The sequence below is a fragment of the Prionailurus bengalensis genome, chromosome B4 (assembly GCF_016509475.1).
Source record: "Prionailurus bengalensis isolate Pbe53 chromosome B4, Fcat_Pben_1.1_paternal_pri, whole genome shotgun sequence".
Taxonomy (NCBI): Eukaryota; Metazoa; Chordata; class Mammalia; order Carnivora; family Felidae; genus Prionailurus; species Prionailurus bengalensis.
The window spans coordinates 105206648-105230499 of record NC_057358.1 but is presented as its reverse complement, the minus strand read 5'-3'; the positions used below and the strand labels follow the sequence as shown (position 1 = coordinate 105230499).

Genomic DNA, 23852 nt, shown 5'->3' with positions numbered 1-23852 from the left:
TATCAACGGAACAGAATAGAAAACCCAGAAATGGACCCACAACTATATGGTCAACCAATCTTTGACAAAGCAAGAAAGACTATCCAGTGGAAAAAAGAGTTTTTCAACAAATGGTGTTGGGAAAACTGGACGGTGATATGCAGAAGAATGAAACTGGACCACGTTCTTACACCATACCAAAATAAATAAGTCAATGAAAGACCTAAATGGAGACAGGTAGCCATCAAAATCCTTGAGGAATGCACAGGCAGAAACCTCTTTGGTCTTGGCTATAGCAACTTCTTACTAGACAATGTCATCAAAGGCAAGAGAAATAAAAGCAAACATGAACTATTGGGACCTCATCAAGATAAAAAGCTTCTTCACAGCAAAGGAAACAATCAACAAAACCAAAAGGCAGCCTATAGAATGGGAGAAGATATTTGCAAACAACATATTTGATAAAGGGTTAGTATCCAAAATCTATATAGAACTTAATAAGCTCAACACTCGAAACACAAATAACCCAGTGAAGACATGAATAGACACTTTTCCAAAGAAGACACCCAGATGGCTAACAGACACATGAAGAAATGCTCAACATTCCTCATCATCAGGGAAACACAAACCAAAACCATGAAGAGATACCACGCCATACCTGTCAGAATGGCTAAAGTTAACACAGGAAACAACAGATTTGTAGAGGGTGTAGAGAAAGAAGAGCCCTCTTACACTGCTGGTGGGAATGCAAACTATACATCCATTCTGGAGAATAGTATGGAGCTTCCTCAAGAAACCAAAAATTGAACTACCTTATGATCCAGCTATCTCACTACTATGTATTTACCCAAAGGATCCAAAAATACTGATTCAAAGGGGGTACATGCTCCCCAATGTTTATAGCAGCATTATCAACAATTGCCAAATTATGGAGAGAGCCCAAATGTCCATCAATTGATGAATGGATAAAGAACATGTGGTGTGTGTGTGTGTGTGTGTGTGTGTACACATATACACACACACACACAATGGAATATTACTCAGCCCTAAAAAAGAATGAAACTTGCCATTTGTAATATATTTGTAAAGACGTGGATAGAGCTGTGAAATAAGTCAATCAGAGAAAGACAAATATCTATGATTTCACTTATATGTGCAATTTAAGAAACAAAACAGATGAACATATGGGAAGGGGCGCAGAAGAGAAGAGAGAGAAACAAATCACAAGGGACTCTTAATGATACAGAAGACACTATGAGGTGACAGAGAGAGATGGGTGGGAGGTGGGCTAAATGGGTGATGGGTGCTAAGGAGTGCACTTGTTGGGATGAGCACTGGGTGTTGGATGTAAATGATGAATCACTGAATTCTACTCTTGAATCCAATATTGCACTATATGTTAACTAAAATTTAAATTTAAGAAAGGGGAAATTTTTTTTAAATTAAAACTTGAAATAGAAAAAGTAAAATAAAATATAAAGTTGATAGATAAAAATAAATAAATAAAAAGTAAACTTAAGTCAAATACACATACTCAGTGAAAGGTGGGAGAAGGAAGATTGAAAAGAACAAACAGGGGCGCCTGGGTGGCTCAATCGGTTAAGCGCTGACTTTGGCTCAGGTCATGATCTCACCATTCATAGGTTCAAGCCCCGCATCGGGCTCTGTGCTGACAGCTCAGAGCCTGGAGCCTGCTTCAGATTCTGTCTCTCTCTCTCTGCCCCTCCCCCACTCATGCTCGGTCTCTCAAAAATCAATAAACATTACAATTTTTTTTTTTTAAAGAAAAAGAACAAACGAGGCGTCTGGGTGGTGCAGTCGTTTGGACGTCCACCTTCAGCTCAGGTCATGATCTCACGGTTCGTGAGTTCAAGCCCCACGTCAGGCTCTGTGCTGACAGCTCAGAGCCTAGAGCTGGCTTCGGATTCCATGTCTCCCTCTCTTTGTGCCCCTCCTCCACTCACACTCTGTCTCTCTCTTTCAAAAATAAAGATTAAAAAAAAATAAAAAGAACAGAAGTAGAAATATTTTATACAAGTTTAAGTTTGCCAGATTAAAAATGACCCTCCTCCTAAAAAACAATAACTATTTCCAGATAATTTAATAATGGAATTATACTTCCAAATCTGTCTTTGGTAGAAAATACTATAAAGTATTAAGCAGTATTAAAGGTTTATAAAAGCAGGTGTTGTAGACAAAAGGACAGATTCACTATGTTTAGATAATGGCTTCATACTCAACAGATGCAAAGAGCAGTCAATTAAGAATAATAATCTTTGAGAAATAATTGTTGACAAAGAGCCAGCTGTAATGAAATTCTGAATACTCTAAAAATAGTCAGTTTTAAAATAAAAAAAAAAGTTGTCATGATACATTACCTCACTAAGATGGCATAAACATTCTTAAGAAACACACAGAGAAGAATAAAACAATAAATGAGGAACAGCTTAACATGCCAGGAGGGAAAACTAGAATTTTATTGTGGAGAATGATAAAAACTTGTGGAAGCAATACAACAACTGAAACACACACAGCTGGACATTTTAAATTTCAAATGTCATCATCAAAGAATGATGAAAAACTTATTTGGAAAATGAAATCAACCAGTTTTGGATAAAAGCACTGTCACATAGCTGGAAATTAAATAATAAAAATAGATAGATGATTGATAGATAGATAGATACACAGACAGACAGATAGATAGATAGATATAGAAAGGAGCACCTGGGTGGCTCAGTTGGTTAAGCCTCTGACTCTTGATTTTTGTTCTGCTCAGGTCATGATTTCACGGTTTGTGAGATTGAGCCCCGTATTGGTCTCTGTGCTGATAGCATGGAGCCTGCTTGGGATTTTCTCTCTCCCTCTCTCTCTCTCTGCCCCTCCCAGACTTGTGCATGTGTGTGCTCACATGCATGTGTGCATGCTCTCTCTCTCTCTCTCAAAATAAACTTTAGATAGATTGATAAATGGTAAATTAAGCATTTTCTTGGGTAATGCTTAGAACATAGGACTTGCACAGATCACACAGTCTAGAAAGTATAATTTTCAGACGAAATGAGAAGAAACTAGAGTAAAATTCTGCTTAGAAAGGAAAACTCCATTCATCTTTCCATTTTGTTTTATACTATAATTACCAATATATTTTATCTTTCTTATTGGAATGTGAATTTTTAAAGGCAAAGATTATGCCCAGTTCACTTTTGTATTCAAGCACAATACCTAGTACCATGTTATACTAATAAAATCTTAAATAACATTTGTAAAAAGTAGAATACAGACACCCAGAAGTTGTAAAGTGTAGAGACTACTGACCTTTCTTATCTTAATTCCAATAATGACTACAGCAAATTTTGAATACTGAATTTGTAGAGGGGAGAGACAAGATGCTCAAGGATTGCTTAGTCCTTTCTCTCACTTTTCAACTATCAGTAGGGTTAAATTCATTCCAATCACATTTGGTCCTTATAGCCTAGAGAAGTGATAATTCGTACTACCCAAATAAAACATGTAAACTGATTCTAAAAATATGAAGCGGTAGATAAATGGTTGAGGAGCAATGAATGTGAAATCTTAAAATCTCCATTTGGGTGACCTTAAATACAATATATCTAAAACTAAATGCATTATTTCCCCCAAAGAATTCTTTGAATTATCTTTGATTCCTCCATTTCCCTATACTCATATAAATATCGGTCACCAAGAACTACCAATTTTCTCTGCACAAATTCTCTTAAAAATCATCACTTCCTTTGCATTTCCACTGCTATCATCTTGTCCCAGGCCAACCATCAACTCTAGACTATCACAAAGGTGATTGTTGCCCCATGGAAGAATGATTCCAAACAGTTTAGCAGACTAATCTCCAGAAACTGGCTGCGATATTTTTTTCAGACTTTACTCTTAGCTATTTAAAAATGTTATGAATGCTCTGCTCTCTGTTCCTGTCTCCAAATGTGTTTTATAGTTTTCCATATTTACCCTTTTGCTTACACTGCTCTACCTACTGGAATGTTCCTATACTCTATCCTTAGCTATATTAAATTTAACACATAGACAATGAGGACCAACTCTGTGGTGCTAGCCATATGCTAGAGACCAGAACTCATATACTAGTAAGGTCGAAAGAAGCAAGTCATTCTAACACAACATGCTAAGTGCTCTAATAAAGGTAGAAATAAAATATACAAATAATTAGTTTTGTTATTAATGTAGTATTATTTGATCTGGGCTTTGAAAAAAAGATGAGAAATAAATGTATTGTTACTAAATATTTGAGGTGGGGCAGAGGATTGTACGAACAAAATGAGGGAGGGGAAAAATACATGCCACATTAAGGAAACAAGGCAGCAGAAGTACAAGGTATACGAGCAGAGAGAGAACCCCAAGAGAAGTACTGGTAATACTATACCACTCCTTTCTACTCCCTCCCTTCAACTTTGGTTGAAAACATACCTTGAAACTGAGAACTAAAAAAAATAAAATAAAAAAAAAAAAACAAAAAACTGAGAACTGACATCAAATTATTTCAGCCATCTTCATAATTAAAGTTGATGTGGAGTCAGATCATGTAGGGAGTTCAATCATTTATTAACTTGGATGACCCAATAATGACTGGTCATATGTTTTTCTAACTCAAGATTCAGGTTGACTCACGCCCTCAACATGATCAGGGATTTAACAGCAGGGACTAATAAGGTCTGTAGATAAAACTTTTAAATCATTACATTCCCTAGGATTTGAGAACTAGGAGCCACCCTAGATAACTTTTAGTCAAGTGATCCATAACTATTTTTGGTTGTTCGGAAACAAACTCCTAAATTCACTTTCAGGGGATACAAGAAAACTGACTGAAGGGCACAAACCAAGAGTCATAGTCTCTAGTACTTTGGCGGGGGGGCTGGAGAAATTATTTCAGATGGAGATGCTTGCTAGGGGATGAAGATAACACTTGAAGATATAAAGGGAGCTTTCTGCCACACACAGATGTGGAACAAAATAGCCAGATCTGATTTTTTTTTTTTTTTCAAGAGAAACTACAATCCCAGATCTATGGTGTTTGTGTGCATGTGTATATGTTAAATCTGTCAATTTTGAAATGTTGGCTGGAAAAAAAACAACAAACACTTATTGGTCATGTAAGACATTTGTATAAGCCACATGAGATTGGGGGGCAGCTATTTTCCACCTCAGCCACTGAGGAACACCTCAGGTGTTACTTCTTATATGAGGAAACTAAGGCCTACAGTTAAATGTCTGTTCAAGACACACAGCTAATCAGACTTAGAGATGGATTATCCGGGTCTTCTGACTCTGAGTCCAGTCTGCCTCTATCTGAGGGGAGTAGAATATAGGGAAGATTAATAATATTTATTAAATGCCTACTCACGTGGTAGGTTTTAACATATATCTTAATTACTTTTACACAGCCCCTATAGGCAGGAACTATGATTCCCATTTTTCATATGGGAAAACTAAGGCTCAAAAGCTGAAACAACTTGCACAAAATGATACAGCGCAGCAGTAAAGTATCAGAGCCAGGATTCAAAACTAAATGTGACGACCACAAAACCTATACTCTTTCCATGCTACCTCCTATTTGCTTACATTAACAGTGAGGTTCCAACTGAAGAGGAGACAGGCGATAAGGCCAGAAGTTGAAGGACTTTATTTTGCAGGAAATATAGACCTACTGATGACTTTTGAACAGATGAAGGACAGGACCAGAAGTATGATTCTGGAAGATAATTGGAAGGCAGTATGAATGGAAAGGCAACTGAAATATAGAGTCTGAAGGCAAGAATAACAGCTCAAAGTTATTGCTAAAATTCTGCTGCAAGACTTAAAAAGAAGGAAATTAAACTATTTGCTACGGGAATGGGAAGCAGCAGATGCAAGAGAAATTGAGGGAGAAGAGACGACAGATTATGAGCCTGAGTAACAGGAAGAATGTTAATGCCATTTATATAGAAGCCCTTTAACCACTGAGGTGATGAAGTTATAAAACAAAAATAAAGGCAGACCCTAGCAGTTATGAAGCCATGTAGGCAAGCAGAGTTTGGGTCTTGTGTGTGTGTGTGGGGGGGGGGGGGTGGTTTTTTTGTAAACCAGGCAAAGAATCTAAATCATGATAAACCAAAAAGATAGGTTACTATTAACTGCAAGCTTCCAGTGAAAGGTTAATGATTTGACAAAATTTATATAAACAACATAAGATGAATATCTAAACATATAGAAGGCACTCAAATTTATTCTGACCAGCTAAACATAAGCATAATTTAAATGGAACGAGGGGAAAACAAGGGGGAAATGTAATAATGAGAGATATCTTCATGAACTTTGTTGCACTGAACATGTTAATTATGGAAAGATATGGGGGATGGGGGCTCAAAACTTGGGGAGGATGTATTAAAAACTAGAATATAAATTCAGTTCTAAATGGTCTCATCTAAAAGGAACAATCTGAAAGCACCTTCTATATATCAAATAAGCAAAGTACGATGACAAATCACCCTGGGTTCCCAGATTTGCTTGCTTTGTTGCTCTCCCTTACTTATAATTGCAGTAGCAACCCAGGGACAGGGCTGACACTTGCCACTATCTTGTGGTGTCATATTATTTCCACACTTGAGGTCTCCTAAAAAGATCCAGAAAAACTGAAAAAGGGAAAACAGAGTTCAGGGAAATACATAAGGAAAGTGAATGAATAAAAGTTGAATACAACAGAGTAAAACAGATGACACTAATTATTTCTGTTTTCTCATTTTCTATTTCAAACACATTTTCTGGCTTCATATGTTTTAAATTAAATGTGAACACAACGTCAATACACCACAATAACCACCATCACCACCACCAACAAAAACTACTTAGGATGGCCAAGAAGAAATGTAATCTATTAAGATGCAATAAAAATAATTTAAGAGAAAGCTCAACAAAATAAAAACCCATCATAGCCATACACGTTCTGCGTTGTTCAATTAAAATGATAGTAAATTAATTACACAAATGCTCGCCAAAAGGAACCAATTCTCAGCATCCAATCCTGGTAAGGATCGTTTCAGTGACAATAATAAGAAACAGGAGAAGCAGCATATGGCCTCAAGAACCTGGAAGCAGAGAGTCAAGAGAAGTCCTGGAGGTTCAGGCAGGGTCTTAGAACAGCCCTGGGCTTTGGCAGTCACCAAGGACAGTTTGGATCTCCTGTGAGCTGAATAGGTTTTCCCCAACAGATTCTAAACAAACTTACAAGAAATGAAAATATGCATTAATACACATTGATAAATATATTTATAAATATATTTAAGTATATTTAAATAAATATATTTATATATCTATATATAGGTAATCTATATTGTATAATATAACCCATATCATTCATTTGCTAGGACACAGTCTCTTAATTTTAAAATTACAATTAGAACAAATACAGACATACATTCTTAAAGAAAATTTTAATTAAGCTTGATAACTGGTTGAGCTGTCTCTGTAATCTAGATCTATTTCTACTCCGTAAAATATTTTGGCTACTCTAACTCAGAATATCATTTCCTTCTTGTGTTTTTGGAAGAATTTTCTAGACTTTGTGAAAACCAATAAATTTTCAAAGACCAAGAGATGGTTCATTTGCAAATGTTACAGATTTATACATTCAGTCATTACTTCCCAATGACACAGCCTCGTTCCCTTGAAAGGGGCATAACAAAATCTTATCTCTTGAGATGAGACATAGGAAACCCCTTTGTCCTGAGTCAGCAAAGCATTAAAAAGCTAGTGCTTTTTCCTGCAGATGGTTAACCTCACCTATATATGTAATGACTTTTAGAAATTTTAATCTGATGTGATGCCTGTCTTGATTTTACCTTCAAATTCTCAGGGTATCTTATTGTAATTTGCAATGTATTGAATGAAGTACAACATTTTCACATAGGGAAAAAACAGTTACTGACTTCTATCTCCTCAAATTAAGATGCTTGGACCAAATCATACATAAAAACAAAAGTAATAAACATAGTATATACACAGAGATCATACCAGAGATAATAGATGTCTAGTTCATTACCACATTTCAAGGGGTACCTTCAGTAACACTCATTATAGATCTATGCTTCACTTCATTCAGTCTTTAAGCATCAATTACTTCACTCATCTGTATCCCAGAAACTGTTCAAGTTTCTGAGGAGAACAGTGAAGAAAGCAAACACTGTTCTTGGTTTATACCTAGCTAATAATGTAGTTGCAACTACAGACAAGCCAGTGGACAATGACAATAGTGTGACATTTGTTAATGTGGCAGAGAATACAGGTTGTTATAGGGGACATTCACATTTCTAGAAGTTCCTGACAGTTTACTTCTTTTAAGGAAAGACTTAATTACACAATCACCACTATACAGTATCATCACCACTACCACCATTTTCATTTATTAGCCACAATATTGTACCCATGCTGAATTTCCAGTTCTACGTTGGGTGCTATAGTATATCATCTTTAATCTTTACTACAGCTCTGCAAAACAGGTAAAATTTTACTTCTGAAAAAGAAAAAAAAAAAGCTGTCACAGATGTCAGCTCGTAAGTGCCTGGCACTGACATACAAGTCACAGTCTTCTCTACTGAATGTGACAAGTGTCCCAGTACACCAATATCAGACAAGATCTGTGACCATGACAACTCCATAGTCATGTCTGAGCACAGACAAAATCAAGGGCATGGTGCAAATGCAAAAGTTCGTATGCATGTGGTGAGAAATGAGGCCTTATGCCAACAGGCAGCAACAACTAGCCACCAGTGTGAGGGAAACAACATGGAGGCAAATCCACCAGCCTCAATCAAGCCTTCACCAACTACGGCCCAGACAACATCTTGAGTATAACCTCATGCGACCCCAAATCAGATCCACTCAGTTAATCTCCTAGAATTCCTGGCCCACAGAAACTGTGTGAGATGGTGTAGTTTTAAGTCACTTGTTTTGCAGCAACATATGACATTAATATAATTGTGTCAATATGTGTGTACTTCTCCAGTTAAAAATTTATGAGGTAGGTCATATAATTAAACATTCCTTAATGCTGTATTTTCCCTTAATTCTTAGAGATTATTCTTAGAGTATATTTTCTTCTAGTTCTTTGAATAATCTTATAACAGTCACTTAAATCCAACACCTGAGTTCAACAAGGATCAGCTCCTATTAAGTCATTCTTTTCCCCTTTGGTTACACTTTTAATTCTTTGAACATAGCTACTTAAATCCAACATTGGTGCTCACTTGGAATCAGTTTCCTAAGTAGGAATCACACTTTCCCCTTTCTTTGCACATCTAGTGAGTTTGGGTTAAAAAGCAGAATTGCAGGGAATTTGTTGTAGTGAATCTATTTTGTTTTTCTAAAGGTTTTGTTATGGTTGAAATTAACTCCTCTGGACTCCCAACTGTGAAATCTATCTCCCTTCAGTGTGAAGCAGCTGATGTCTCTGCTCAATTGCTGATTTGCTACCCTGCCCCGGAGGGTATCCCTGAACCTGTGCAGTGTAGCAGTCAGACAAAGATTTGGGTAGATTTCACAGACTGTGGGGTTCACCCTATGTTTCCAGGGCTCCCCAGCCTAAATTCCCACTTGCTAGCCCTGAGTTCTGCCTTTAGAATTCATGAATTCAAGCAGGCTCCTGATCTTTGCCACCCAAGTTGTGTGCACTCTGGGGAACACACTCTTTCAAAGGGGCAGTAAATTTGCAAATCTTATCAGAAGCTCTCTTTCAAAGGCTTACCATGCCCTAGTTTTGCCAGCAATTTTGCTGGATTCTGCATGTGACCTCTAAACTTAGAAGTCACCCAGGGATTGTGGCAGAGCTTGGAGCTTAGATCTCAGCCATTTCTGTCCTGCTTCTACAATATACTCCTTAAATTTCCATCTGCTCTGATCTCTGAACTTTGTCATCACCACCTTGATGTGGTAAGGATGCAGCTTTCCACTGCCAGATCTAGGGGGCTTGGAGCACAAAAGAAAGCAAGAAAGCCACGAACTCCCAGTTCTTATCCATCAGTAGAAACCTCCTATAGTAAAGTCTTCTCAACTACCTTTCGTCATCTTCCCAAACCTTCCAGTAGTTGTTTTTTAATGATCTGGCCGCTGTTTATCATTGTTGTTTGCTAGAGAAACTATCTGATTTCTTCAAGTTGCCATTACCTGAAGTTATTTTATTAGCTTCCTATCATGTCTTCCTGCTTCCATTCTCCCCTTCTAATAGTCTCTTCTCCACACAGAAGCCAGAGTCATAAATCACGTATCACATAAATCATATCACACCCAGCATAAAATCTTTATTTTTAAAGAGACAGTGTGTGAACAGGGGAGGGGCAGGAGGAGAGAGAGAAAGAATCTTAAGCAGGTTCCATGCGCAGTGCAGAGCCTTGTGCAGGCTCAATCCCATGTCCCCGGGATGATGGCCCTAGCAGTATGGCCTACAAAGTCCTATATAAAGTTACCCCACGCCACCTCTCAAATCTTATCATTCACTAGTCCCACCTGGATCATTCTTCTGTGCTTTCAACACACCTAGCATATTCCAGCTTGGTACCTGCTCTTTACTTGGCCTAAAACACTCTTCCTCCACTTAGTTGTATGATTGGCTTTCTCCAAGTTTCTGTTCAAATTTTGTCTTGCTAGAGAAGACTTCCCTAATCACCCAATCTAAAATAGCATTTCTCTCCACCACACCATCCATCTTCTTTGCTTTCTCTTCCATGCTTTGCTTTTCTCTATTGTGTTTACTGCCACTTGATCTCATTTATTTATGTTTATATATATATATATATATATATATATATATATATATATATACACACCATATATATGCTTGGTTTACTATGGATCTACCCTCTCTTAAACATAAGCTCCATGTGGCAGGAATTTTGTTGCATTCAGTATCATAACTGTAGGGTCTAGAATAAAACCTGGTAGGTAGGAAGTGCTCAGTAAACATTAGTCAAATAAATGACTGGGTTAAATGCTGCTATTTGCTAGGCATTATTGTATCAACTCATGTTACTTTCATAGTACTCCATCAAATAGGCACTATGCTTATCCTTATTACAGATAAGGCACCTAAGTACAAAGCGTTGAAGTCCAAGTTAACAAAACTAGTAAGAAGTGGAGCCAGGACTTGAAATCTGGCAGTCCTGTTTGCAAAGCCCATTGCATTAGTCTACTCTGGCTGTCATAACAAAATATCACAGACTGAGTGAGTGGCTAAAACAACAGAAATTATCTTCTCACAGTTCTGGAAGCTGAAGGATGGAGGCGATGGCAGAGCTGGTTCCTGGGGAAACTTCTATCCTTGGCTTGCAGATGGCTGCATTCTGTGTCCTCATATAGATTTTCTCTGTGTGCCCTCTTGACGTCTCTTCCTCTTCCTGTTGGATTAGGGCTCCACCCTTACCGACCTCATTTAATCTCGTCTCCTTAAAGGCCCTATCCTCAAATATAGTCACAATGGGGGGTTAGGATTCTAACATATGAATTTGGAGGAGGGGGTCCCGATTCAATCCATAACACTTGTAATTTATATCCATAAAGTATAGTTATTTTCAGTATCTTTCCTTTTTATTTTAGAGAATTAAATGTTTCTTCTCTAATTGTTTTTAGGCAGGCAGAGAAGAAACTTTCAGGACTCTGACCAGGCCATAACATCACCTAGTAAGAGAAATCTACTAAAATAGCTACCCTGAGGATCTTCAGAAACAACTTGGTCTCATAAAACACCAAATGATTGGGCCAAACATCTGCTGGTGCACTTTCACACACTGTGCATTAACTCAAGTGAAGCTCTGGGAATTGTGTTTATTTGTAACTCCTCATACAGAATCAGCAGAAAACCCCACTTTATGCGGGTCCCTGATGGAAATCCTTTCCAGTCTCCTTGGTGCTCCTTTAACACACCATGCATACTCCCACATCAGAGCCTATGCACTTCCTGTTCTCACTGTCTGGCATGTTTTACCTCCAGATAGCTTCATGACTCATTTTTTCTCCTTTCTAGGTTTCTTTTCCAGAGATATCTACATGAATTCTTGCTGGAACAACCTATATAAATTGCAAACAAACTTTCCTCCTGCACTTCCTGTATTTATTCCTCCCTTCTCTACTTGATTTTTCTGTGGCATTAAAAATTGTCTCTCTTCCTTCTAGAATGCAAGCAAGATGAAGACAGGGGTTGTTGTTTATTTGCTATTTCCCTAGCTCCTAGAAAAGCATGCCACACAGTAGACATTAAGTAAATGTTTGCTGAGAGAGTGAACAAACTTCCCCAAGGTTACAGAGATAGTGGTAGAACTGGAATTTGAATCACTTCTGATACAAAAGCCTAAAAATTTAACTGCTAAATTATACTGTACATAGCCATGTGATGTAAGTTTTAATAAGATACAAATATAGTCAAAAGAGCAAAAACTACTCTTCTCTGACACAAACAACAGACTTCATATAGAGACAGAGAAAATGCCTATAGTTTTTCTTTGCATGAACAAAAATTAATATCCCTTACCAGCATGAATTATAAAAATTCATTATTTTAATAGTAAAGGCAGCTGACCATTTGCACAAGTGAATATTATGTATAAAAGTATGCAGGGCCAGGTACTTTTCAAAAGTGAACAATCTGGTCTAGACTCCACTGTTGTTGGATAACAAAAAAATTGATTGTAAGGTTTTCCCAAAAGATAGTAGTATTTTACTCCTAGCCCAAGAACGAGTAAGTGGTGTCACTCATTCATTCATTTACCAAATATTTATTAACCACTTATAGTGACTAGGCACTGTACTAGGGATACAGCAGTAAACAAAACAATTCTTATATTCTTAAAAGGGAAAACAATAAAAACAAAACAGAACAAAGGAATGTAGTCGTGTCATAAAAATGTTGGCTTTGATAATAGCCTTTGTAATTCACTCTTAGATAATTCAGAATAAACTTTCATTACAGGGAAGACCTCAGATGACCCAAGTTTGAATCTCCATTGCTGTGACCCTGATAAACTATTTCAAGTTGCAATTTCACAAAGAAGGGAAAACAGAACCCGTCTTGCAAGCCTGATATAAATGTTAAAAGAGAAAATATTCAAGAAAACACTTAGCACACGCTAGAGTAAATAATAAATATCAAATAACCCTATTATTATTATCATTAGGATATGCAAACAATCTAATTCTTTTATCGTGTGAAAACCCATATGAAAGTCTTGGGCTTCATATTTAATTGGTTGTTTTGTTTTTGTTTTTGTTTTTTTTAGGAGCTACCATGAGTCATTCATTCATTCAACAAACGTACACTGAGAATTTAAGCCCTGTTACTAGGTGAGTACTGGGTATTAAGAGAGCAAACTGAAGAGATGTGTAACTTTTCTACAATGAACAATACCTTTAAAGAAACCAGTATTTACCTATTACAGGAGGACCCTCTAGTGGTACTTTGTATTTCGGAGAATGCTCAGTGAATAAAGTTCACTAGTAAGTGCAAAGTTGGGAAAGCCTAGTAGCAAAAGGGAAGAAATTCCAGAAGCCTGACGGTGTCCTGTCATCTCTACTAACATGTACTCACCTCAGTAGAATCTAAATTTCTCCAAGGCAAGAAACCCAAGAGCCTACAAAAATTCATGGCACACAGTAGATACCTTACAATTTTCACGTGAACTGGTACATATTTCGGGTATATATTTCAGGTCTTCACTACTACCATCCTATTCCATGACACAGGCATCTCTTTCTTGTACTACAGAAATGGCATTCTAACTGGACTCTCAGCTTTTGCTCCATTAGTCTGTTCTTCAAACAATTATTAAAATTATTTTTTTCAAATATAACTTACATTAAGTCCCCATATTGACCAAATGACTCCAAAGTTTTCCCATCACACTTAAATCTTTCTGAGGACTGGAGATCCTGCGTGATCCGGCCCCTGCTTACCTCCCTGACCACACCTGCCATTTCCCCATGCCTGGCTCTGGACACTCAAGCTTTTCTACAGAACCTCAACCAGTCCTGCTTTTTTGTGCCTCTGGGCCTCTTTGGTTCCTGAAATCCTTTCCTGTGGCTCACTGCAGGCTGGCGCCTTCTCCTACTTCTTAGCACCTAAATTAGAGCAGTCTCCTCACACAATCGCTATCACATCTGTTTTAATTTATTTTTTTCTTGGCCATTATTATTTTAAATTATCTTGATGTATTTCATAAAGGGTTGATTTATCTTCTGCCGTTTCCACTTGGAATCTAAAAGCATTGTTCGTCTTGTTTCCCACCATTCAAAAACTTATTGTTGAATTACTCAAAGAACAAACGCTCCTGCACGATTCCCTGTCTCTTTAAATTTGGAAAATACACAAGCACCCAAGGACGTTAGAGATAACCCGGAAGAACGTACCAGGCCCACCCCGCCACGAACCCGACCCCGCTTCCGCTGCCCCGAAGCGCGTGCCTCCCGGCCCCGCCTCTGCCCGCCCCACCGCACACCTGTTTCCGCTCTTCTTCCGCTAGGGAGACTCTCTGTTGGGCCGGATTGTCTCTCGGGTCCCAGCCCGCCCCGCCCACTTGCTATTCACCTGATCCCATCTCAGCTTCCACCAGGAGGCGCGCCTCGGGGGACCGAGCCTCCGCCTCGGCCGCTGACCGCCTCAGCACCCCCAGCACGGTCTCCGGGGGCAAGTCGACCAGTTGCTTCCACACGGACTCAGTGTAGAAGTCCACCGTATGTGCACTGGAAATGGACAGGGCTTCTCTCAGGAACTGCAGCAGTCCCTGCAACTTGGCACGCAACGTGGACAGGTCCTGAGTCACTGGGAGCGGAAAAGAAGCCGCCATGACGCTCACCCTCCCGGGCTGTAGGTGGCGCAAACGTAGCCGCAAGGCGAGGGCTCGGTCGCAAGTAACTCAGACCGTATGAATACGTCTCCGAGCTGGACTCTAGTTGGGTGATTGATTGCTTTTGTCTCATGACGTACTTTCACAGCGTCCATTGTGGTTTTTCCTGGCGACTTGGTTGGTGTGCCATGGCGCCGGTGAGGCCGGCAGCTCGGTGGCCGGCAGAGAATTTTGGGTCACGTAGCGACGGAGTTTCCCCGGTCGCATTTAGGAAAAAGAATGTGAAGCAGAGGACGTGGCGATCTAATCATCAGCAGGCCTTCGTGGGAAGCGTTCGAGAGGGTATGTAAGAAGGCAGCCTTTTACAAATCCTCAGGCCTGCGAAATCTGAGGATATGAGACTCGCCAGAGCAGGGAAGAAGGCTTTAGGATCCAGACCCGGGCCTCCCTGGGGCAGAGGGGGCCCATTCCCGGACTTCCTTGGGCAGAGGGAATATGGGAATATGGGAGCTATAGGCTTCCCATAGCTCAGGAATGGAAGATGAGGCAGTGTTGCTAACTAAATCTTTAAACGTGTTTCCCGACTTAACCCCATTCTTGATCAGAATTGTTTTTCTTACAATTTTTCTGTGAAACTGTAAGCAGAGCATCTATGGGTCCACTTCTGCATGTATTAAGTAAAGCAAAGGATATAGAGAAAGATGGGACCGAAATGTACTGCCCCAAATCCTTGCTGATTACAAATATCCCAAAGCTTTGGAAACCGTTTTCTTTTATTGATCTTAATGAACTTCGCTTTAGTTTGTTTTTCTTTTGTCTTGCTGTCTGCACGTGTCCTCAAATCCCATTTGGAATGTATAAGCTGTAAGTTCAGTTTTCTCGTAATTGCTAGCTGTACAGAAAATAATGCACTGCCTTCTCTTTTTTGTACTGAATTTCTTTGGAAAATCAGTCATACTGTGCTTTTCTAAGGTAAAATAATTGATGAGAGTTTTTTCTGAAAGTACTGGAGACCTAGAGTAAGTGTTTTAGATGAATGAAGGAATTCATTTTGATTTTGGGTGCAGTCAGTTGGAGTTATGTAACATTAGTCATTTTCTCTTCTTTGAGATTATTGAGTGTGTATGACTAATATTAGCCTTTTTTTTTTTTTTGCAAAGGACCAGCATACTATTCATTACGTTCTCTTAAACTTGTTTTATGAAATGACTTCTTTTTTTTAAATTTTTTTTAATGTTTATTTATTTTTGAGACAGAGAGAGACAGAGCATGATTGGGGGAGGGTCAGAGAGAGGGAGACACAGAATCTGAAACAGGCTCCAGGCTCTGAGCTGTCAGCACAGAGCCCAACGCGGGGCTCGAACTCACTGACCGTGAGATCATGACCTGAGCCGAAGTCGGACGCTTAACCGACTGAGCCACGCAGGCGCCCCTGAAATGACTTCTTAAAGCAAAACTAGTTTTGCTAGTAAAGTAATTGGAGTTTCTGAATGTGATGATGTAAAAAGTTTTCCATGTTAAATTAATAGCTACATTTTTCATGCAATTTATTTTCTGAGAAAGTTAATTTATGACTGATATTCTTCAATAGGACAAGGCTTCGCATTCCAAAGAAAACTGAAGATTCAGCAAAATTACAAGAAATTGCTGTGGAAGGAAAAGAAGGCTCAAACCTCACAGGAATCCCAGTTCACAGATCGATACCCTGATCATCTAAAACATCTTTATTTAGCTGAAGAGGAAAGACTCAGGAAGCAACTTAGAAAAGTTGAACAGCCTTTATCACAAGAACAAGTTGATCAGCCTTTGCTAAAAGAACAATGTAGCACTGCCCAAGCTTTGTCTGAAGAACATTGTAGTGCTGAGCAGCCTCAGGCAGCAGAGCAACATAGCATAAGAATAAAGTATGTATTATTTTCTTTTCAAGTCCTTTAGATAGAAGTAGTGTTTTATGAAAGAGTTTATAGGACAGTTTGTGGAATTTGGAATTTTTCTCATTTAAGGCATTTTAGAAATCACAGTGAATTATGTGAAAATATTTTCAGGGAAGCTTTCTTTTAGCTAAAATGACTGAATTAGGCTAGTTTATGTTAGTGGAAGAAGTAATGAAGTTGGAATTAAAAGATGTGGGTTTTGGATTTCAGCCTCAAATGCATTTAACTTTTTTGGACCATGTAAACTCTTGTTAGTAGTACATGTTGAAAAAAACCAACAACTACTTTGAGAGATATTATAGTATAGTGGTTAACGTCAGACTCTGGAGCTGGACTCTGGTGCCTATTCTTTGAGATAGAAATGATAATAAGAAGTATGTAATTCAGAGCTGCCATTTGTTCAACTCCAGAATGGATATTCACACAGACTCTGTGGTACTCCTGACCCATCTCATGGTGCTATGAAGACTGGTTTATTTATGTAAGGTATTTAAAAAGGTGTATGGTATATAGGAAGTACTACATAGGTGTTAACTGCTGCTGTTACTACTATTCTAGACTTTTCCCCCCAGAGGACACAGACTTGGTTGCAATTAAACAAATAGATGGCATAGCTGTATAACACTTGGGTTTTAAAAGAGCTGACTTAACTTTCTCTATGCATACCTCAGGTTAAAATGTGCTAAAACCTAAACCAGCACAGAATCCAGCTGTTACTTGGGACTCTTAACTTTTTAGTTCACTAAAATACCGTTCTTTAAAGTTGTTAGTATCTGGAGCGCTCACTGCCTCCCTTCGGGGTGCCTGGCTGGCTCAGTGGGTAGAGTGTGCGACTCTTGGTTTCAGGCTGGTCACGTCAAGCCCCACTTTGGGTGTAGAGATTGCTTAAAGTTGTTAGCTACTTGTGGTAAAAGTAACAGGAAATAAGACCCCAGGAAAAAGTACAATTGAAAATAGAAACAGAGATGCTAAAAATTCAATTTTGTCAGTAGGCATGTGCGTCATATTATTGAATAATGGATGTATAGTTCTGGCAAATCTAGAAATGCAGGTTTCTGTCATTCTTGGTAATAATTGAGGTAAGGAGGGTTAAACCACGAGACACAATATGAAGGTAAAAATCATATTGTTAAAGATTTCTTAACTTTGAGGTCAAAGCAAGAGAAAGTTACTGAAGAAGTTAAATAGAAGTGTCATAATTGGAGAAAGGGGAATACAGAAACAATGAAGTCAGCAGAGGACAGTTGTAGAAAGTAGAGATTGTTCATGTATCAAACACCGTAAAGTCCAAGAAAAACGGTATTTTAAGAACAAGTCTTTGGATTTATGGTTTAGGTAATCATTGGTGACTTTGGAGAGATTTTCAGTAGATAGTCCTTATTAACTTGGATGTAACTACCTAAGGGGCGCCTGGGTGGCGCAGTCGGTTAAGCGTCCGACTTCAGCCAGGTCACGATCTTGCGGGCCGTGAGTTCGAGCCCCGCGTCGGGCTCTGGGCTGATGGCTCAGAGCCTGGAGCCTGTTTCCGATTCTGTGTCTCCCTCTCTCTCTGCCCCTCCCCCGTTCATGCTCTGTCTCTCTCTGTCCCCAAAATAAATAAACGTTGAAAAAAAAAATTTAAAAAAAAAAAAGAATGGAGACCAAGAAGGGAAACACTTGGGGAAAAACCTGGTGCAAGAAAGGAAAACATGAGCAGGAGAGAAGAATGTCACTAGAACTAAGGAAATGAAGTTTTCAAAAATAGTGAATGGTCAATTAAATGAGACTGAATAAGGCCCATTGATTCAATCATCATATTTGACTAGAAGGCCATTTTTGACGTGGATAGTTCCATTAAAGAGAACAAATGCCAAATTGCAAGGAGTTAAGGAGTGAATGTGATATGACACCTGTAGTCTATTTTCTGTTCTTTCTAGGTATTTGACAATGAAAGGACATGGAATAAGACTGATAGTTAGAACAGTACATAATGTCTGGTAATGAATAATTTATGCATTTGTTCAAGAAAGGAACTGTTGAAATATGTTCTATTGTAGTTGTGAATTGGTGTAGTGAAATATTGAGACTGGGAAAAGGAAGATTAATTACTGAATCAGATAGCTTGAGAAATGAATGTCATCTGAGCTTCAGTAGTTGAATTAGATTAGAGTGGGACATCAGAGAGGGAGAAGTACTTTAATATAGAACAGTTTTAAATGGGGACTAGGTTCAAGGTGTAGTCATTCATGATTGAATAGGTTAAGTAGAGACAAGTTGATCAAAGCAGTTTGGGATTAAAGTTCATGTACCACCCACAACTTCTGTAACATCCTTCAATTTAATGTTTTCTTCCTACTGTCATTTCTGTCATTCTTGTGCTGCTTTCCTGTTTGTTAACATTTTAGAATCTTTCAAAGCTTTCTGTATTGTCCCTGGTTGAAATATTTCTCAAAGAGTCTCTATAATTACTTATTTATAATTATTTTTTAATTGTATTTTGAAAGCTGTAACTATATTTTTAATATTTTTTTTGGACATTTTACTAATAAGATTGATGTCCTCTTCCAGCCTCTCTTCCTTGCTCTGTTCATTTGCATCAGTGACATTTTACTATGCAAGTACTATATTTGACATAATTGTGTCATAATTTTGGTTGCACCATTTTTAATCCTTTGACTTTCATATCTTTATCTTAAAAAGCTCCATTACTATTCCAAGGAAAAATAAAAAGAAAACATCAAATCAAAAAGCACAGGAAGAATACGAACAAGTACAAGCTGAGCGTACTGCTAAGAAACAAGTAAGATCTTTTAAAATATTTAAATTCTTTTTTTTTTAATTCTAAATGTATACATAAAGCTGTGCTTCTTAGTATGTGTATATAGTATGTTTTCTGTAAATTGCTATTGAATAAATGAGTGGTCGGAGAAGAGCTGGAGAATTTTAACAAATTCCTCAGTCATTTCTATTATCCTCAAGAAGGCATGCATACTAGTAGGTCAAGAATAGGATCTTAAAGATACTGCTTATAGGTTAATGAGTATCTGGGACAACAGTTTTTAAGAGTATGGTCTAGGAACTTGCACTTTTAACCAAGTGTCTCGAGATTTTTATGTATAATAAAATTTGAGATCTACTGACTTAAGAAAAATAGATTATCATAATTTTACATTGAAACAGATAAAAGAGGGAGGTGATAGAATAAAATACTTCTTTCTAAAGAGTTGATCTTGCCTATTAAAAACTTACTAGATTAGCTTAGCAAAAAGTTACCACTCTTTATTGTCATTCAGAAGCCCAAAATTATAATAGTCTTTTTCAAATGAAAACAAGATGATGCAGAGCTTCAACAAAATTGTTCAATCTGTGGTTTCTATTTTTTGCATTGAAGCTATATTAATCCATCACTTTAAAAAGGATAGCACATCAATCAAAAACTACTTCAAAGATGGTATTGACATGAAATTTCTGTTACGTCTTAGCTTTAGAGTTTGTATAATTAAGAAATCTGGAAGTTTAACATGTACAATTCTCCTGATTATTTTTAAACTGATGGTAGACTAGGATGAAGGAGAAACATTTCTCCATGGAAGTATTGTACATTTGTTTCATAGTTTGTTACATTATGCTCTTTTCTAACCAGCAACAGTCAGTTACTAACTGCCACCTTTGGAAATGGTATAACAGGTAAAGTAAGGACCACTATACTATAAAACGTTTAGTATCTTTTTGAAATTTTCTTTATATATATGAATATTAAGGCTTTGTAGTCATGAAAATTGATAGTTTCTTAGAATTTATGGATATCAGATGTCAGGAGAAAAAGCCAACACCAGTCAATCCATGAGAAATCAAAACTAAGTACATAAATTAAATAAGCACCCATAATAGATGCCAAAACTTTAATTTCTTTTGTTTGTTTTTGTTTTTTTTACTTTGTTTAGAGAAACTCCATAGAGGTAAACTAGCCTGTATATACCTGAATTCACAAATAAATTCCAGATCTTTTGTGCTTGTTAAAGTAAATGAAGTATTATACCATAGGAGGACATAAGTTTGAGTGCTAATCAGACTTTGCATTAACAAGATCTAGATAGGAGACTTGGTCCTACAGGGGATTTGGGATTTGGGACAAGTCACTTTCCATATCATGGAGTGTCAGTTCTTCATCTGTAAGATGAAGATAATAACCTAGAATGACAGTTTTATAAGAATAGAATATGCTATGATATGAAAGCACTTTGATAATTAAGTTACATACAAATACAGGCTGTTGTCATTTGGGTGCTATATGTGTTACTAGGGAAATTGAGAAACAGCACATGTATTGCTTTTTTTAAGAACTTTTGTTTAACTTTTGTAAGAATATTGTGCATTTCAAATAGTGCTTTTCAGGTTTACATAAGAATTTGAATTATTTTTCTTATACTCAAATGAATTTAAGTCTTTATCTTAGCAAATCAAAGGAGCATAATTCTTAATCACAATCATAATGCCTAGCAGTGTTTTGCCTAGTATATAGTCAGTAAATGTTTCCTTAATTAAATCTGTCAGATGGCAAATTGAATAGAATACCAGATATTCTACAAGTGAAGATTTTTGTATTATATGGAGTAGGTAATCTCTAAAATCCCAGATCTAATTACATGATGAAATCTTACATATATATGCCTTCTTTCCTCTGTGTTCTAATTTTAGTTGTAGCCAAATAACTAAAAAACTTTAATAACTTTGTGTTAGTCTGTATTAGAGCATTACGGAGTAAAGGCAGAAGGTAACTACTTAAGTGACAGGTAACACCTCTCATTTTACAAAATCTAAGACAAGACTAAAGTGTTTGCATGGTAATAGCTATTTCAACACAATGACTGAATTGTATCTACTGTTTGTTACTAATGGAAATTGCATGTTAATAATTGTAGGAATTTGAGAAGAGAAAACAAGAGAGAGAAGAAGCTCAAAGGCTCTATAAAAAGAAGAAAATGGAAGTATTCAAAATATTGAGCAAAAAGACTAAAAAAGGCCAACCAAACTTGAATTTACAAATGGAGTATCTTCTTAAAAAAATACAAGAAAAAAATTAAAGCAGCCATGTTTTTAATTAGAAGTTAAAATAGCTGCCCTCTATTGAGTTCTTTTGTATATATACTGTTCCTCCTAACAATTAACTAAATTTATTAAGATAAAATGGATTGCTGAGCTACACTAAGTATAAAATGTCCAAATATTTTTTTTCTTGTGAAAGGAAATTTTCTGTATGCTATGCAATTTGTTTCTTATTTATTTGCCTTCAAGGTGGCCCAAAGAACTGAAAGAACTTTCTATTTGAATGTGTTTAAGTATGTAATATTTTTGTACCATATGAAATTCAGATGAAATTAAATGTTTTGAAAATAAATGAGCACAGCTTTCAATGAATTATTTCAATTAAATATTTAATTTAGTAATGAACTATTACATTAAAAAAATTTTTTTAAAACATTTCTATTCATTTTTGAGAGAACACTAGCAGAGGAGGGGCAGAGAAAGAAGGAGACACAGAATCTGAAGGAGGTTCCAGGCTCTGAGCTGTCAGCACAGAGCCAGACCCATGAACCATGAGATCATGACCTGAGTCAAAGTCAGAGGCTTAACCAACTGAGCCACCCAGGCACCCCTTAACTATTACGGTTTTAAATTCAGAAACATGAGAGCAGGTTACCCAGGTGCTGAAACTATCCTCTGCCCCCACTGTATTATCCTGTGGTCTTTAGTTATTTTTTATTAGTGCAACAGTGATTTCAGGAGTAGATTCCTTAATGCCTCTTACCCATTTAGCCCATCCCCCCTCCCACAACTCCTCCAGCAACCCTCAGTTTGTTCTCCATATTTAACAGTCTCTTATATTTTGTCCCCCTCCCTGTTTATATATTATTTTTGCTTCCCTTCCCTTGTGTTCATCTGCTCTGTGTCTTAAAGTCTTCATGTGAGTAAAGTCATATGATACTTGTCTTTCTCTGACTAATTTTGCTTAGCATGATACCCTCTAGTTCCATGTATTTACAATTGGCAAGATTTCATTCTTTTTGATTGCCAAGTAATACTCCTATCCATTCATCCCTTGATGGACATTTGGGCTCTTTCCATACTTTATTGTCAATTGTGCTGCTAAAACATTGGGGTGCATGTGCCCCTTGGAAATAGTATACCTGTATCCCTTGGATAAATACCAAGTAGTGCAATTGTTAGGTCATAGGGTAGTTCTATTTTTAAATTTTTGAGGAAACTCCATACTGTTTTCCAGAGTGGCTGCACCAGTTAGCATACCCAACAACAGTGCAAAGGATCCTCTCTGTGCACATCCTCGCCAACATCTGTTGTTGCCTGAGTAGTTAATGTTAGCCATTCTGACAGGTATGAGGTGGTATCTCATTGTGGTCTTGATTGTATTTCCCTGATGATGAGTGATGTTGAGCATCTTTTTATGTGTTGCTGGGCCATCTGGATGTCTTCTTTGAAGAAGTGTCTGTTCATGTCTTTGTCCCATTTCTTCACTGGATTGTTTGCTTTTTGGGTGTTGACTTTGATAAGTTCTTCACAGATTTTGGATGCTAACACTTCAGCTGATATATTGTCTGCAAACGATTCTGTCGGTTGCATTTGAGTTTTGCTGATTGTTTCCTTCACTGTGCAGAAGCTTTTTATTTTGATGAGGTCGCAGTAGTTCATTTTTGGTTTTGTTTCCCTTGCCTTTGGAGACGTGTTGAGTAAGAAGTTGCTGTGGCCAAGATCAAAGAGGTTTTTGCCTGCTTTCTCCTCGAGGATTTTGATGGCTGTCTTACATTGAGGTCTTCATCCATTTTGAGTTTATTTTTGTGTAGGGTGTAAGAAAGTGATCCAGGTTCATTTTTCTGCATGTCGCTGTCCAGTTTTCCCAGCACCACTTGCTGAAGAGACTGTCTTTATTCCATTGGATATTCTTTCCTGCTTTGTCAAAGATTAGTTGGCCATACATTTGTGGGTCCGTTTCTGGGTTCTCTATTCTGTTCCATTGATCTGAGTGGCTGTTTTGTGCCGGTGCCATACAGTCTTGATGATACAGCTTGAAGTCTGGGATTGTGATGCCTCCTGCTTTGGT

At 37.6% G+C, this 23852-nt stretch overlaps 2 protein-coding genes across 5 annotated transcripts in view; one reads left to right on the top strand and one right to left on the bottom strand.

Annotated features, from left to right (window-relative positions):
* Nucleotides 1-14822, bottom strand: part of METTL25 (methyltransferase like 25) — a 161125-nt gene extending 146303 nt beyond the window's left edge. For all 4 annotated transcript variants that reach the window (XR_006294400.1, XR_006294401.1, XM_043561685.1 and 1 more), the window contains exon 1: nt 14564-14822. Coding sequence is in view for 2 of the 4 variants with exons in the window: in XM_043561685.1 (XP_043417620.1) it covers nt 14564-14822 (259 nt within the window). In the remaining 2 variants the exon portion in view is untranslated. The remainder of the gene's footprint in view (nt 1-14563) is intronic.
* Nucleotides 14823-14838: 16 nt separating this feature from the next.
* On the top strand, nt 14839-22136 carry CCDC59 (coiled-coil domain containing 59). Its single transcript, XM_043561687.1, has 4 exons — nt 14839-15164; nt 16414-16726; nt 19436-19535; nt 21658-22136. Exons 1-4 carry the CDS (start codon nt 14954-14956, stop codon nt 21817-21819), a joined length of 786 nt encoding a protein of 261 aa, XP_043417622.1. The 5' UTR covers nt 14839-14953; the 3' UTR covers nt 21820-22136.
* The last annotated feature ends 1716 nt before the right edge of the window (nt 22137-23852 follow it).